General features: G+C 28.2%; 1 protein-coding gene across 4 annotated transcripts in view; it reads right to left on the reverse strand.

Annotated features, from left to right (window-relative positions):
• The window catches only part of LOC107064084 (agrin), a 51,682-nt gene that overhangs the window by 5,951 nt on the left and 26,388 nt on the right, over window positions 1-19,343 (reverse strand). For all 4 annotated transcript variants that reach the window (XM_089178270.1, XM_015316374.2, XM_015316373.2 and 1 more), the window contains 2 exons: window positions 1,303-1,419; window positions 438-747 (listed from right to left, as the gene is read on the reverse strand). In XM_089178270.1, coding sequence (XP_089034396.1) covers window positions 438-747; window positions 1,303-1,419 — 427 coding nt within the window. The remainder of the gene's footprint in view (window positions 1-437; window positions 748-1,302; window positions 1,420-19,343) is intronic.

Here is a 19,343-nt window from a genome sequence, read left to right on the forward strand (position 1 = left end):
ATCTTTTTCTCTCTTGTATTCGTTATATCTATTATTGCAACGAGTTGTGCAAGGTTTCTCTAGGTTTTGCCTTCTGTAGAAAACTAGTACCGGTACTTCGTAAAGTGTTATCTTTGGAATGTACTTCCTCCGGCTAATAATACACATATGTACATATACCTACACCCATTTTATAAAACGAAAATCTTCGACCTTTATCGCTAGAATGACTTCTATTAAAGATGGTAATAAACGTATTTATCTTCTTTAAATAATTATTTATATGAAAAAGAAAAATAATTATTTAATATGTTACATTAGAAAAAAAATATTTTCAAATAAATCCCTATTATTAATATAAATTTATAATAAATATTAAAAAATAATATGAAAAATAAATTTAGATTATTATTTTAATATCTTAACATAATAGATAAATTTAATTTGTGTGTATATACCCGCAAGTGAGTAGCTTCATTTGACATGTGGACTTGTAAACGTTGCCGTCGCTACCGCATACAGGACCATCGAGTGGTGCAAAGTCACACGAAACCGGACAGTTTTCTCTGTGTGCAGAAATATTGTTGCACGGTCCAAGATGAGAGAGCTCGATTCCCACCCTGCAGATTTCTACTCTGAGCATGCACTTGTTGAGATAAGTTCGACCGTCGGTACCGCATACCGGATCTTGATCTCCGGAACAACGATGCTCGCACTTGCTACCAGATGATCTTAGGCAAGCGGTTTTTTCTGTTGCTACCGTCACGCCTGAACAGAATTGTCACTGTTAGATGGATTAACGATCAACTTAGTGATCACGATTAGATAACTACAAATTGTGCATATATTTTCTTAAAATATATTATGTCTTCTACATTCTCATTGTTTTGAAACATCTTATTTGTATTATTATTATTTATGTATTTTTGATATTTTCAAATTTTACAAAAAATATTTTATTTTGCAATATATTTATTATTCAATTATTTAATAATAATTTTTAATTCAAAACATCTAAATTTCTAAACTTGTAAATAAATTTTCTAGTTATTTTCATTTAATGAAATAGACTATCTATAATTAATACAATGTCATATTCATAAACTTAGGATTGCAAAATATAGAATTACCAATGATAATTTCACTATATATACATTTATCAGAAAATTAACTCTTGGAGAACTAATTGATTAGAGAATGAGCTTTTAATAAAGTAGCAGAATATAAGTACGAAAACGATCGCAAGTAATGAAAATGTAACGTATACGTGGTAACAAACTTGTGAGAAACGAGCAATAATGAAGGTAATTAACAGCTCCTTACCCTTTCCACACATCTTCTTCCGCATTTCACACTGGGAAGCATATATGATACCGTCGCTACCGCATACCGGTTCCCCACTTGGTGGGCATATCCGGGGACACGCGCCGGACACATAATCTGCGAAAAAAATACGAAACAAAAATAAGATGAGATAAAATAAAAATAAATAAAAAAAAAAAACATCGATTCCGCAATTATTATGATACGAAAGAATAATAAATTGTAACTCAAGAAAGTTTCTTACAAAGTCGATTATACAGTATACTCTTGTACCCGTAAGTGGGATCTCTTGTTGAGAATTTCAGTCGTAAATATCAGTGCAATTCGATTTTTCATGTGGGGACTGAGAAACGGAGCGGTATTCACGTTACACACACACACACACACACATATATATATATATATATATGCATATACACATAGAAAGGCAATTAACTCAAGATGCATCTGAAACGAGACGACCGTTACCCTGTTTTATTATTACCCATCAAAATCGCCCTCTACCTTATCTCGCCCTCCCTTTCTCTCCCTCTCTCTTTATCCATCTCTATCTTTATCTCTCCCCCTTTCTCTTCGACCAGGTACGCCCGCATTATCGTAATGACATAATAGTAATAATATCGCCAACGCCCATAATAATACTTACCGCAAAGGAAGTAATGAGTAAAGTCGAGGAAACAAAAAATTGTTGGCTCGAATAATAATAAACGAAGAGAGTCATCCTTTATGGCAAACGTTATTTTTCTTTTTCCTTTTTCCATGTTCTACATACCATCGAGTATTATTTCATTTTCATTTAAATAAACGTTCGATATCGATAAGTTCTTTTGATAAAACGATTATAAATAAATGATAATCATTGAATAATGTTACATTAAAAATTGTGAAGATCTGTTATAATTATATTTCATAATAATTGATTTATAATCAATGGTAATTATAATTAAATGTTCTGTTTTATTTTACGATGTTGACAAAATAGAAATCTTGAATATAATATAATGGCACATATAGATCTTATAATGATCGATAAAATGATTATAATGATTCATTTTATTTCACTTGAAATTCTATAAATGAAACGAAGAACTTTTATTTTTCTTTTTAACAGCAATTAAGTGTGAACTTCAGGAGTAATAGTCAAGAACACGACTAAGAGACATTCACCCCAATGACGTGGCACCGTCTAAGTCAGATCGCAATATTTATTCGCGAGATTCCGTCGAAACTTTAATTGCTTCCGGCTGACCGATCGAGTAGAGATCTACCGTCTAGGTCCGGTACGTTTGGTCTCGGTCCAGTGATCATCAGGTCAACAGCACACAGGATTTATTATGTTCCCTATATATGCACAGATATATATATATTTTACTGACCATCTAATATATAAGAAATTATAAAATTGATAAGTACAGTTAAGATAAATCTTGAAGGAAAAAGTGATTTTATTGCTATTTAACATTGAACATTATATCTGATCAAAGATAATATTGTAATTGATTTGATATTTTTCTAATCTTGCTGACATTCACTAGTTCTGATAAAAACCAATACTAAAATTTCATTAACCTTTTAACAGTAGATACCGAGTTAATGGTACTTTGAAGAGGACGTAAAGAAATTTAAACTAGATACATTATTATTATGATAACTATTTTTTTTTAGTACGAAAGAATATCTGGGATTCATATATATATATATATATAAAATATTGGGATTCATATTCATTGTTATCATTTATTTGCTGTTGTTACATAAAATATGTGTGCTTTTGGTAAATTAGCTCCCCATTTGAAAAATTACAACTTATTAGATATTTTTTTTTTGAGATTGTCGAATTGTTCTGTCTAAAGTTCTAAGTGATAATAAATTATTAACCAAGCAGACTATGGTATCCCTAGTAATTTTATTGCTAGGAAGATAACAACAACTTTATTTGCGTACATTTTCTCGAGAGAAACTCGTTAAGATTGGTAGGTCGTGAAATAGTCATTCAGAGAAGAGTCTTATCACGTTTGGATGTTAGGGTAGAAGATAAGTATGTTGTAAATTAATGTTTTAGTATTAGATACGTGTACTACGGGATTTCCAGAAAAATAGTTAGCATATACCCTGGACTAGAAAATTTCTATACTAAACTCGTTCATTTGAATTAGTAAGATATCTAATCCTATTCTATTATATATAAATTTAACATATCAGGAATACTCGTTGTTTAGAAAACTATTAGATAATTTTATAGGCAAATTAAATTCGATCAAATTATTAATTTTAAAACTCTCATTCTTCCAAACAGCGTTTCTAACTTCTTTTTCTAATAATTATTTCCAACACTAAACATTAATTTAAATCATTTTTTTTATAATTATAGTTCTAAAAAATTCACACGCACACGCAAGCTTATTTGATGATATATAACAAAAGTACTTATTTTAATCGAAATCTTTCAAGAATGATTTACTTAATTTTGGGAAAGACAATAAGTCGATGATAGGATACGAATTATGAGATAAACAAGGGGGTCTTTTCCCCTTTCAACGTCAGTCAGGATGCAAACCCTACGATTAGCATGTTGCTAGTAGCGACAGTAGCAATAGAGAGAGCATATAGAGGCAAGGAGGTGTCCATCACTCCCACGATTAAGTGAATCAATTATGGCAATAAGCGGCCGACGTCTGGCTTGGTAGCGATTGGCGAACAATGCCGATCGAATTATATACCCGTAGAATTTCTACGGTTGCGCGCGTGCATGCATGCTAAACTCGATACACAATGCATGCATAGAAAGGGTGCAGGAAGGAAATATATATATATATATATCTGAGATGTATAGGGGTCGGTGAACTTCAACAAGGATGTACCGACAAGGTGGATGCTGCTGCTCTTTAGATTTTTGTGTCTTTTCATATTTTTTTTCTTCCTTTCTGAAGGAAGAGATAAAGAGAGAGAGAGAGAGAGGAAGAAAAAGAGGTGGATGACCGGAAAGGTGGAGTCATGTTATGAGTATGGATTATAGGATATAGAGAAATTGGTCTAGTCAGTGGAATGTTTCTGCAATTGAAACTTATGAGAACGGATATGTGCTGATTATATATACTTTTTACCTGAATTAATTAAGGATAGATTATTGGTTTCGCACTACTTCTATTCTCGTATAGTATATAGTAAATATTAGACTAAATATTTAAACGAAATTTCTCTCTCTCTCTCTTATTCTATCTAATTTAATAAATTCTGTCAAAATAGTCTAACAATTTATTAAATATTCATAATTTTGTAAATACTCGATCTATATACACTAGAAACAGATTAGTCAATTAAATTTCTTTATTATCTTTGATGATTTATATTTCTTTTTAACATTAAACAATTTTGTTTTTTGCGATGTAAAGATAATTGAAAATATTCGAATAAATCAATTTTATCATAATTGTCTCGAGTTGCTAGTTCGATTCCTTCCTACAAAATTTCGAATAAATTAATTTAATTATTTAATCAATTTATTTATCAATTTCTTATCATTTATCACTTAGGAATAGTCTAAGAATATTTCTGCGACATACTGTACTTATCATGTATATAACCCATCCATTTTACTTGAAATACATATATACATAGGCGTATTTCGTACGTCACCTTTTATGGTGGCTAGAGCGCCAAGTGCTATCTGAGACGTTAGAAACGTCCAGAGTGAATGATGCTTCGACTTAGGACGCGCGAGAACGGATTCTCTTTATTGTACTGACTTGATGCTCTAGCCTTTCTGAGAAAAGCGCATAACATCCACGTGACATAAAGACCAATCAGTGTTATTTGAGTAGATAGGCATATACAGGTTGTATCAAACTATGTAGGCATAACGTCAGGGCTACTTTTAGTACACCAAAATAAAAATAAAAACTCATATAATCATATACCTGATAAAACGTTTTTTCCAAATTATAATTATTTTTAGAACTGTTTTTATTACACTACAATAAAAAAAATAGCTCATAATCATATATCAAAATTATAGCTTATTTTGTTTTCCAATAATGGTACACTACTACGTTTTAGTTATCTATATAGCGAGATAATTGTTAAATGAGAAATTTTCAAATAAATGAATTGAAAGACCAATTAATTGGTACGCATGATCGCCTAATCTAAATTTATTGAATTTCTATTTGTGGAGACACCTGAAATTTTGATTTTACAACACACTAACAAACAACGACGAGAAACTACGTTACCATATTTAACATCAGACAATTGTCAGCAAATTCAAACAACACCTGATATTTTTGAGAGAATGGGAAGATCTATGATAAAACTTTTAGAACTTGCATTGAATTTTAAATTCAAGGGACATTTTAAACAGTTTTTATGAAAATCATGAAATTGTAGCATTCTAAAAGTATTCCTGGAATTATGTACACATATTTTGAAATACCTTATATATACATATCTTGATATGGATATAAGTACTTACATGCATATATACACGTTTGTAGGATTATGAATAAAAACTTATGTTATTTTATTTTGTTTAATGAATATAAAGAATATTTATTAAAAGAACATATAACGATGCGGAAAAACCAATGTAAATATTCGAATCACTCTCTCAACGTCACTCATCAATGATTCACACTCTCTCTTTCATTCACATGAACATGTACATAAAACTCGATCTCTCGAGATAGCAAACGGAAGTTTCTTAAAAAAAATATTGCTTATATTTTTGCCAATGCAAAAGGATCAATATTATAAACGGTATGTGATCGTAAACGTTTTATCTTATCATGTAAGTAATAAGCTTATTGTTAGTAAATAAAAATAAAAATATAAAAAGTTAAGGAATATCGATATTCACGATCGATTGAACGATAATATACATAAATGTACATGCATGTGAAAGTTTAACGAGAGAATCTTCATCTCGTGTTCACATTTAATGGCTAAGTCGTTCTAGGTAGGATTAGATTGAAGTTAGGGGAATAAAAGTTCCGACGTGTTATGGGGAATAAAGAAAGTAAAAAAAAATATAAAGATAAAACGACTCGGTTGTGCCATAATGGATGATCCAGCATAAGTACCACTCTAAGTATGCACATACATGTTCGTAAATTTAGACTGTAATATCAGGAGAAAATAAACAGTCAGAGTTATAGCTAAGCCTACTAAGTTTCTACCTCGTTAGAACATTTTATTTCGTGTCTCGGGACAACTCAAATGATTATGACGTTAAATCAAATAATATAATAAAGTATAATATTATTTTAAACAATATGACTTCTTTAAAAATTGTATAATTATATATTTAAAAAAAAATCTATAGTTTCAAATTAAATCGAAATTTTAATTTAAATCAAATTACAAGAATTGTTTAATATTGCGTAATTATATACGTATTTGAGAAAGATATAATTTCAAATGATAAACAATTTAATTTATATCGAATTAAAATTTTAATTATAAATTTTACACTTTAATGAATATTCTAATATATTGTAATATGTAAAGAAAATCAGGAGAATAATGTTTATAAAAGGTTTTGACAAAAAATTACAAAATATTCAATGTTGAAAACGTTAGTTGTGTATTAAATCGACTACTGTGAAGTCTTATTTAATAGAAAAGGTGTGACAAATTATTATCCGGAATATCGAAGAATCTCTTTTTCCATTCCCTTTTTCCTTTCTATTTCAATAACGAGAAAGCACGCTTATCTGAAATATTCATCAACCAACTCGTTACCGCTCATTCCAAGAATTTAAGCGACGAATAGCTTATTCAACTCTCTCCCTCTCTCTCTCTATCTATCTATCTCTCTTTCAATTTTCTTTGGAGTATTCTCCTTCAGTCGAGTACATCAAATTATCGTGGAGTTTTTCGAAGAATTCACTATTTCCTGGTTTTCTCTCTCACTTTTATCATAGAACGAATTTTAGAATCGAACAAGCAGTGCTATCGTTTAATCTCTATCCAACGTTTTCGAGATTATACATCGATGTCCTCGACTAGAATCTCTACATTAACAACCGGTTTATTCTTGGATAGAATACAAGCGGAAATCTATAATAGCTATAAAAAGGGAGCTTTTATAATATTACGTGAATATTAAAGATACGGAGGATTAGGTATTACCTGTAAGAAGTATATACAAAAAAAAAAAAAAAAGGAAAAAAGGAAGGAAGGAAGGAAAGATGAGAAGAAAAAGATAAAGAAAATAAACAATAAAAGAATAGACCGCTAGATTTCTAGTCGATATTATTTTTCTGCGATATAGATCGTAAAAGGTTGATTTTTGACAACTATTCGCGAGAATGCAATCGAACCATAGCCTCGTATTACAATCGTGTAATCTTGAGATACGATCTCGCTAACCCATGCGATCCGATCTCCGGAAACGCGTTCTCTCGCGATACGAGAAAAAGAGAAAAAAGAGAGAGAGAGAGATAGACAGAAAAAGGAGAGAGACCGATTTAACTGTCCCTATCTTCTTTCTCTCTTTCTTTCTCTTTTTTCATGACCGGTTTATTTACTGCAAACAAAATCGAAATAGTCACCGGTACCGAAGTAATCCAGCAATATCATTGATTTGTATCTTTTTCTACTATCGGTTCCTCCTATATCCTCCCTGAAAGCTCTGAAAAGCTAAGTCGTATGTAAAGATAGGTAAAAGACTACGATATATGTACAACCCATATGTATTTCGAGAGGTCTAACGGTATTGCACTCTTTACGACCACCCGTCTACATGTCCGTTTATTCTATTTTATTTTTCTCTTTTTCTTTCTCTCTCTCTCTCTTTATATATATATATATATATATATATATATATATATATATATATATATATCATTCTTTATTTGTATAATCTACATTATCTTTCGAAACGCAGAATCGGTATCATTAATTTTACGAGGAGAGTCATCAAATATGCTGCAATCGATGTTACGATCGAAAAATAATTTTCAAGATCACGTAGAATATATAATATTATATAGTAGAATATTCGTTACACATTTATATTAAGGGGAATATATGTGTATAATTTTTTTTTACTCTAATCTTTTATGAGATATTAAAACAAATTTGACGAATATCGTAAATATTTTTGTTCTTATGTAAATGGAAGAAATATTTTTAAAAATATTCTAATTGAAAATTTTAGTAGAATCTTATTAATGAGGAATGTTGCATATTACACAATTGTATACCTTCCTGTATTGTTTGAAAATATTAATAAATTAGTATTATTTGATAATATAATATATTATACTATTATACAGTATTGATAAAAAATTGTTTGACCACGTGCAAAAATTGAAAAATGTTCAGAAAAAATCAAGGAAATATTGGGTTGGCCACTAAGGGATTGCTGATTTTAAATAAGAATGAAAATTCAAAATTCTTGCTTAAAAATATAAGTTTATTCAATTATGTACTGTCCATTTTTGTTGATGACCTTTCGCTATCGGTCAAGCAGTGTCATAATGCCACGTTCATAAAATTTCTGATCTTTGCTATCAAAAAACTGAATTAGGTGTAAAACAAAATCCGCAATGACTTAGTTGCCAACCCAATATTATAAATTTGAAGTTATTTATTTACATGTAATAAAATTACAATAATAAATTAATTTCATGATGAATCTTAAAACAAAATGAAAATAAAAAAATTATATAATGCTTATAAAATATTCATCGAAATACCCACCCCTTGTTTCGACGTTGCTTACATACTCTTTATTTTTATACTTACTAATTATAAGTACAAACTTCTGCTATCTTGTAGAAGTAATTGGCTTTAAGATAATAATTAAGATTGAATTATAAATGCGATCAAAAGAATATGAAAAATAATTATATTAAATATACGTAGTGCACAAATAATGTTTTTTTTTTTTTTTTTTTTATAAATGATGCTTTTAGATTTAATGTAATTAATAATTTTTTTAAACTATCGATTTTCTTCGAAAAAATTGGATACGGCATTGATTTAGGTCAACTTTCAATCGTTTTGTAAAATGATAATATAATTTTTAATTTATATTTATATACAGGATGATTCTTGGAACAGAGGCGGATAATAACTTTTTCTTAAGTAACAATAGAAAAAAATCATAAAGGAAAAAGTTATATGGCACAACAAATTTCAACTTTCTATGACCTTACTTTTTTCGAAAATGCATCGATGCACCCGCTAGATGCAGTTTCACTTTTTTTTTAAATGGAACTTTATAATTTTTTTACACTATTCGATTCCTTTTTTTATTCTGCGTTAAAAAGTATTAAGTGAAGGTCATCGAAATGTCAATAGTGACAGTAGTACGAGATATATGTAATATTAAATAAATAATAAATAATGTATATAGATAAAATTATAATACAAATAATATTAATAATTATTAATATAATATAAATTATAATTATAATTATAAATATATATAAAAATAATATTAAATAATATATATAAATATATAATATATATATATAAATATAAGAGTAAAAAAAAAGAAGATTGAACGTTATCCTTGTCGCGATCTTTTAGCTGCGGAAGCGCGTTCGTTCTCAAGAGTAAATCGGTCTTCGTGACCAGTTTATCCACGCGGAGAATAAAACCGAAGGACTCTAGGAATATAAGCAATCCATTAATCCTCGCGACAATCCTTGTGCACGATCTGCTCGAGAGAACTCGAAGTCGCGTGTGTCTCCTCGCTTCTTGTTCTTTACTCTTTTTGCTACATTATATCCGAGTGCAGTTTATTCTATGAAAAAAGGAAGAATAAAAAAGGAATAGGCGGTAGGAGGGAGGATAGAAATGCTAGTGTAAATCATTTACAATCGATAATGTTCAAATCAGTAAACGAAGCTATGTTCCATGGCTGAGGTGAACCTTCTGCGTTATTTTTTTTATTATTTTTCTTTAATTTGTTTTATTTTTTACGTACATCAACGTTAAATGCTTTTTCCTTTTTTTTTTTTTAATAATTAATTCGATAAATACTATGCGATTATTAATGTTGATTAAGATTTTTTATTGGAAAATATTTTTAAGTACGTTACATAAATTTACTGATAAATTAATAAAGATAAATAACAATAACATTAAAAAGAAATATATTTGTAATAATCTTTGAAAAACAAAAGCAATGAAATTTGTTTCAAATTGAAGTACAAAATTTAGAATATTTTTATATATAAAAAAAAGATAAAAATATAATTAATATTTATATAAAATAGGTTGAATATTTGTATGTATGAAAAATTATTAGAAAAAAAACAAAAGATATTTCTATGTATGAGCGAATAAATGAATAAATTTTATGAATTTTAACATCGAAAAATGACAACAAATATGTTTTTGTTAGATATATAGATAGTATAATTTATATTAGATATTTTATCGGAAAATGAAACATATACTTTGTGAACTTGAAAGGGTAGTTCTCCCTCTCTCTTCCTTTCTATCTTGTTCTGATTTATTTTTTCTTTTTCTTTTTACAAAGACTCTAATCGCAGAGAAACGATCTCTTCTTCCTTACAGCATTGTCCCATAACGCGTCTCACTATTCTATCTTTTTCTTTCTTCCATTTTATCTTTTTACCATTAACGAGGCTTAACTTCGTGCGCAGAATCACGCGAACTTCCGTGTCAATTAAAAACGACATTTTTCACTTTGCGATACCTCGACAACAAGATCGTAATATTATTTTTTCTTTCCTTTTTTTCATGCTTCTATACAACTATCTAATTGTTAACATTCAGATCTATTAGGATTTAATTAATCGATTTAATAAATGGTTAGAAAAACATTTATACAAATGTATATAAAAGGAAAACCATGAATTATATATACTATATTTTATTCATGAATTATTGTAAATAAAAATATTTTTTTATATGAAACATATAAAGGTTTCATTTAATATTATATATTGGATTGGAAAAATGGTTTTTCGATAGATAGCTTTAGGATCTCATAATTCTGATAATTTTTATCGGATCTGACAATACTTTCATGTATTTGAAAGATGACATGTTATGGAGTAATTAGAAAAAATATGTGGTATTAGTTTATGCAGTCAAAAGTTATTGTTATAGTAAGTACTTATATAAGTTTTGAAACTTTTTGAAAAAAAAAGGAAAAGTTGCGACTTAGACTACTTAAAAAATTGGTGATAATCAATATCAATAAGTGTATCACAAAGCTGTTTCAAGGGTTTTTACTTTAGAAATTTGAATATTGAAGATGCACCTCGCTTTAGTCAACTAATCACTAGATAAGTCAATTAAATCAGGAAAAATTGAAAATTATTGATATATTAGCAGTTCTGATATCCAAAAGAAATGAAACATCAATCAGAATACAGTTTCAGACCATTTGAAAAAGATTTGATATAAAATATGAAAAAAGTTTTTTTTTCTCATTTTTTGAAAAACTTTTTGTCTAATTCAATATATTTTCAAGTTTGATTTTAAATATCTCATGTTCTAATATCCACTATGAAATTTTATTAATAGAATTTATACGCGAATTTTTTTCTACAAAAATGAATAAAATATTGCAAGAAAGTAATAATGAATTAACTATAAAATACTTATAATTTGTTAAAAAGAAAAAAACGAATTTATTTGAAGAATTGTTTAATTCTAACGAGGTATAGAAAAGAAGTATTAAAAACGTTTCGAAATATGAGCCTGCTTTTTTCACTATCTAGTAATGTTTTGAAGGTCAGCAAGATGAATGAGATTGCAATAATCCAGCAGAGGTTTAGGCTTGATAAAATATATTCACATCAACTCTCTTTACATTGCTGCATCAAATATCTTTGATCATAATTAACACTTCATTATCTTTCAACTAAATTATTATTTTCATATTATAACTAAAAATGTTTTTAATTATATTAATAATTAGCTTAATTAAATATAATTTAGATAATTAAGTATTAATTATATTAATCCATTGTTTCCATTGTTTCTAAGATTTTTTTTTCTTTTTATTTTAATAGATAAACTTTTCATGTCGGAAACTCATAACCATCTATGTAATTAGATAATATTAGGAACAAAATAATAACGTTAGAATTAAAAAAAAAAAATAATAAAAATAAATAAAATCTATGTAATATATTATTGGAAGAATAAATAAAAGTAAACAAATACTATAAATCAAAAGTACTCATGTGCAGATAGTTATAAAAGAATATGAAATTAACAAATGTTAGAGATATTTATTTTATAATATAAAAAAGTTCAGAGAATAAAATAAATCACATAATATCAATTGTTTTGAATTATTCGATTTAGATAATTTTTATAATTATCAACACAAATAGATTAATTATATTTTTATAACGATCAACATAATACTGAACAAAAAATCCATTGGAATGAACAAATCGAAAGAAGAATTTCATATTCTCTATATAGAACATCTTACGTCAGACTTTAAGTTGACAAGATATATTCAGTGTTACCGCAACGAGTCTTATCTCAGTAAAATGATCTCGTTTACTCACAGCGAACAACATTGTCCCGTTACGATAGAAGTGAAATAAAAAAATAAAAAGAGAAAAAGAGATATCAGTGTTACTACTACAACAACAATCTCTTTCCTGAACATTAAAAAGATAGTCCGTGAAATGACTTTACATATGGGAAGCACCGAATGATTTATCGATTTCGTGCTGAATCGTAGCCACCAATCGAGCCAATCTATGAACTTTCACCCGATAAACTTCACCGATAACGACTTTGTCTTAGAAGATTTACGATTCAAAGCTCGATCTAAGAAAGAGATTTCCAACCTTGAACTTCCTTCCATTAGAAATCATTTCAACGTGCTTGTAGAAAACGTAAGTACAAATAAGAAAGTATCTAATCCTCGTAACGAGATAAGCGAAACTCTGATCTTCTTTTTTGATTAGAAATAAACGAGAATTAGCCGTTGGTTTAATAATCCTGGTAACACCCATCTTGGATAGTTGTTAATCTAAAAATGGTTCGTTTTGTCGAAACATCATCATAATGTATTTTTTTTTTTATGAAGAATAGAAACAGAGAGAGAGAGAGAGATAAAGAGAAGAAAAAGATTGTAAAATAAGAAAGAAAGAGAAAGGTGAAATGAGTTATAGGTGGCCAGTTGGAATCAAAGGAAACAAAGCTTTTGAATGCTAATCATGAAGTACCGGTTCAGTGAGATCTATTATAACTGTATGTATATGTATGAACATAGGTAGACCTAGCAATTGAATGCCAGACAATGACAAAAGGAAAAACTAATTAAATCACGAGAAACTAATACTAGTATAGCATAAAAGTGTTGATATAGTTCGATCAATTGCTCAACCATTTATTTCAAGCTCTGTCTACGTATTGAGTTGCTTGGAAAAAAAGTTAAATTTTATTAAAAAATATATTCAATATATATTGTTTCTTTATCGAATAAGAATATAAATTTATATTACATTATATTATTATGTATTATTATTATTATTCAATATATAAAATTGTTACCTATAAATGATTTTTCTGAATTGATACAAACTTTTCGAGTAATCCAATATATTTAATTAGATTTATAAAAGAAGGATGTACAGATTGAAGAAATAAATATAAAAAATAGAAAGATGTAGGGCTTTTTTATTGAGATCGCTGCTCTCCAAGATGAGGAGAAGATCAATCGATCGATAAATTTATTCGCTCGATTTATATTATATACATATATATAGCTCTTGATCGGCTATAATTACTCCGGTTGGTAGCGTTATTTATTTACATAAGTTAATTGAAAAATTCATTTGAACTCCGACGTAATCTCAGTCAGATGCACTACTAACGAGAGAATCAAGAGAGCAGAACGGAATGTATCGATGCCTGGAGAAAAAAATTTTCGATGCATTACTCTCTGTCTGTCTATAATTGAACTTCTAGATTTTATCTAGAAGTCTTATCCATGTGAGTTTGTTTCTCGCGTGGGCCGGATTTCTAAAGTAAGATGAGCGACACTCGGATAGACAGAATAATCGTGGGATGAATTTAATTATTTATTGTTTATCGTGACAGACCAAAGAAAAGAAAACATGTTTGATGTTAGTGACACACTTTCGTTAAATACATTCGTGTAATGTTAAGAATTACACGTCCTGAAAAGATTTTTATCTTGGATAATTATTAATACTATATATATACAGACAGTTTAAAATTTCATAGTTGGTAGAATGATTGGTCTTTAACAAAATATATATTTTTTACAATTGAATATTGATATTGGTTTATTTGATACCTCGGTGAAAATAATCAATAAAACGATATTTATAATTAGAATTATTATAGAGTCAAATTATGAAAAAGGATAATATTAAATATAACATTTTTATTTAAAATTTAAAACTAGTTATTTAATCGGTCATAATATGTCTTAACATATGCAGGATAATAATTAATATTTTTGTATAAAAACGTCACGTTGAAGAAAAAAGAACATGAATGTTCTATAAATTAAATAGAGACACATACATAATGTAATCCATTTTTTAAACAAAACACATAATTTTGATATTTTCTTTATAATTGATAAAAATGATGTTTACTCGATTTTGTTCAAATATGAACTTACACCAATTTCATTATATACGGTTTACAGAATATATTCGGTATTGATTTGTTTTTTGACATTAATAAATATTTATTTATACTATACTTTAAAATGATTTTCTTGAATCATTCATGATCGTTCTTATTTTACCGTCTAATTTGCAACACACCGAAATGAATTTCCAAAAAAATTCCTAAACATCTGATCGTACGATCGAATTTAAACAATCGAAGATCCGCACGTGCGGATTTACGACGCCAGCTAAAGAATTTCCATCTCTGTTGAAAGAAACTTTGGATAAAAAAAGAGTCGAATCGTATTTCTCGATTCAATTCAACGCCCACGGTAGGTATCTTACGTTCTGACGAGGAACGCGACCTGATCCGCATAAAAGATACCGAATGCCAGAACACAAGCGCCTCAAAGCTAAATGATTATCCGCGGAGCGTGCGAATGCAAACGGCATGGAAATGTTTTCACGCGTTCTTTCGACGCCGATATACGTCAACATCGATCGAGATTTATTAACTCCTTTTGATTATTTATTAACGAATCGTGACTAAAAGACTCGGGCTTTTAATTTATTAAATTACACGTCGGCAAAGAATATCGATATAACCACATGTTATACATAAAAATATTTGAAATCAAATCAATTTCAAATAAAAATATTCGTATTATCTGTACTTACGCAATATATAAATGACAATCCTAAAAAAATAGTATTGATTTAAAATATTTCAAATAAACATAATATGTTAGATATTTTAAACATTTATATATTTGTCACAGGCACAAAGTTTTTGATAAGATAACTAATTATTTCATTTAAATGAACTTTTCTGTCTGCTTTTTTAAAATTATATTTTTCAAATGACTACAATAAAGAAACAGAATAATTAGTTTGACAACTTATTAGTAAAAGAGTAACGACGTGTAAGTACACATAGACATACATCATGCATGATCCCGGTAGATCAGGTATCATGGTATGGTATGTGTGTCATCGATCGCGAAGAAGCACGACAAACAAGTCGCGTTCCATAAATCGTAATGTTCGGTTGTAAGTGGTGAAGCGGTAAGTGGAGTACTGGGGCGAAAAACTACCTTTCAGACCGCACGATCTTCCGCGAGTGCGTGGAGATACTTACCACATACATCATTACACGGACACATTTATACATTACTTACACCCTTTTGCACAGGATCGCGAGAACCTGCCGATCCGTTAGATCCAAGAAATGTTCGATTGACGTCGTATTACAAACACGCGCTACTTACTCAAGTATTCGCATTTTTTTTTCTTCGAACATGTTACTTTTCTCTTTCTTTTTTTTTTTTTTTACCGTCTAGAATAGTATCACAGATTGAAAGGAATTGCACTGATAATTATGACAATGGAACGAATCAAAATATTGATTTTATGATTTATTTTATTATGTGTTGTATTATAATTTACGGCACAAATATTTTTATTGCATAGGATTAATTGCGTTTATTCAAATTTGAATTTTTTATAATTGAAATTAGAAATATTAGAAATTAAATCAAACTGTAAAATTATTATAGGTAGTAGACTTTCAGTTTTAATTACATAATTCGTTGAAAGATTTTTTTTTATTATTATTTTTTTATCAATCATATTATATCAATTCATATTATAAGTATCTTCAATAAAATATAAAATTTCTAACATTCAACTAACATTAGAAATTAATATTTTCCAATTTTCTAACATCGTAAAATTAAATAAAGAATTGAATTAGCTTTAAAAAAGTGACAAATATAACAAGATTTTTAAAATTAAACGAGAAACATATTATTCAATAATTATCCTTTTCATCTATCACACACATATTACGTTAATTAACATTATATATAACTATTATCATAATCATGAAATTAATATAAGAATTATTTTCAGCTATAACATTAATTATTCGATATATCAAGACAAAATTTAGAAAATTGTCAAAACCCACTGATTTGACAAATATTTATTTTTGTTAAACAACAATTTTTCTGTAACCTATATTTCAAACAAAATAAATCAATAAACATTTCTGCAAACTCCCTTTTTAATTTTTTTTCTTTCAAACAAGATACTTTCCATACTAAACCCGGATAGTTTTTCTGTCACGTCCACGTTATCTTCTTTCTTAAGAAATGCAGTTTCTCCACTCTTTAGTAACGAGAAAAATGATGAGTCTAAATCATGCATCTACTCGATAATTTTCTCTGTTACTTTGTCTATTTGCATTGAACTTGCATGCCTTTCGCGTTAGAGAAAGTTCTTTCATAATTTAATTTTTTTCTTCTTTACCCGACTCCTCCTCTCTTTCTGTCTGAATGTAATACGTCCGTATGTATCTGGATCACATTTCCCTATTTCTTTCCCGTGAAACTACCCAGCAAAGAATTTCTCACGAGACGGTTTTTGTTCGAGAATAATCTGTGAGAACGGATGAAATTAGGAAACTGTACTTCAACTTTATTTTATCAAAAAAAAGAAAAAAAAACGTATACAAAAAGAAAAAAAAAGAATAAATAAATAAAAAAGCGATCGAATTTTAATCGCTTTATAATGAAGTATCTCTTCCTGATCGTCGTAAAATTGACTATACGATTAAGTAACACGCGAAACAATGCTCGAGAGAATATCCAGAATCATTAGGGTCGTGAATCTCATAATTCTACCGGTAGATGATAGTATCCCGTAGATCTTTTCCTCTTTGTAATCATCCATGTAGTATAATGGATGAAAGAGTGTTTCTGGTCTAGTGAAGGAGGATAATTGTGTTCGTTCATTAATCGATCGAATAATAATGAACTTCCTGGAGACTTATTTATGATGCCTTTAATATATATAATATATAATATGTGTATATATTTTCTTATTTTATTTCTATGTACTATCTTATTGCTTTATTTGACACTATCTTATAGTTTTATATATATATACGTTCAAAAACGATTAATTACGTTTGAGAAACACACAGCTCTATTAAAATTCTCAATACGATACTCAAGGAGAATTATAGTACCTACATTATTATATACATAAATACCTATGTATATATATATATGGATACATAGATTGCTTCCAAGTTACGATAGAAAGCCATTCGTATTCTTGCCTAAGGCGAAGGATGCACCGATGACCTAATTGAATAGCAAACCGCAGACACTTTCTACGGCCTTGCAATATTCAAAGGATAACATGCCGGTTATAATACGAAACGATCTCGATCTTCCGTTCATGTGCACACTTAATGACTTTGTAAACGATCTATGATAGAAATGATTTATACACTTGCAATCTGATACGAATTTTTATACATACATGTAATTAATATTTTTAATATAATATTTCTTTTATTACTACATTATTAATGTTTAATAATCTAACTAATATAAAAATGCAATAAATTCAGTGATCAATTATTTATAAACTCTATATATACTTAATTATAAATACTAATAAGTAATTAGTATTTATAACAAAATATTGTACTTTGTATGTAAGGTATCTTACAAATCACTTTACAGAACTGAAAAATGATAAATTGTTTTTTTGACCATTATTTGGAATAATGGTACCGATGGTTCATATATTTTTAATGACATTGTAACTAGAGATATTCATATCTTTAAATTATAAACAAAATATTATAATTGTATACTTTTGTATGTAGATATAAATTACTATATTATTATTATTATACTTCAACTATGTTATAGAAAAATAAGATGTAATTATTTATGTAAATACTACAAAGTAGTAGTAAATGCGTTATATTTAAAAAACAATGAATATTAATTAAACATAAATGCGAATTCATATGATGTTAATTGAAAAAATTAACCACCTGTATATTTCTTATGAATAATAGATAAAGGTATTATAAAAATGATGTATCTAACAATAAAATATAGTAATTTTGTTAAAGTCATGTCAACTCAATGAATCTTAACCTTCTTTAGACGATTCTAAACGAAGCAGGACGTGATTATGCAAGTCGAGCAATAAACATAATAATTTAATGCGGCACGCATGCTTGAGGGAAATCATACATTAAGATTAATTAAAGTTAAGCGAGGCAAGATGACGGGAACATTGAGAAGTTAAAGAGAAATAGAGCTACGGAAGGGAATAATTATTAACGAAGGTCTCCGATTAAACACGAACATATCCAATGGTTGATTGTATCGGTAAACTCTTGCATATGATAAAAACAAACATTTTTCATTTTGTTTAATGCTTAAAGTCATCATTTGCAATACTCTATAATAATTTCAAAGCATATACATACTTATTATATAAATTTTTATTTTTTGTTAAATTTTATTTATATACTTTTAAATTGAATTGTTTTTAAATAGCTTATGTACTTGTGCACAAAATTAATTTAACAATCAATTTTAATTACATCTAAAGATCAGTGTATAC

Source organism: Polistes dominula, unplaced genomic scaffold, assembly GCF_049000335.1.
Source record: "Polistes dominula isolate Pdom_NZ unplaced genomic scaffold, Pdom_raw_medaka contig_77, whole genome shotgun sequence".
In the NCBI taxonomy this organism is placed as follows: Eukaryota; Metazoa; Arthropoda; class Insecta; order Hymenoptera; family Vespidae; genus Polistes; species Polistes dominula.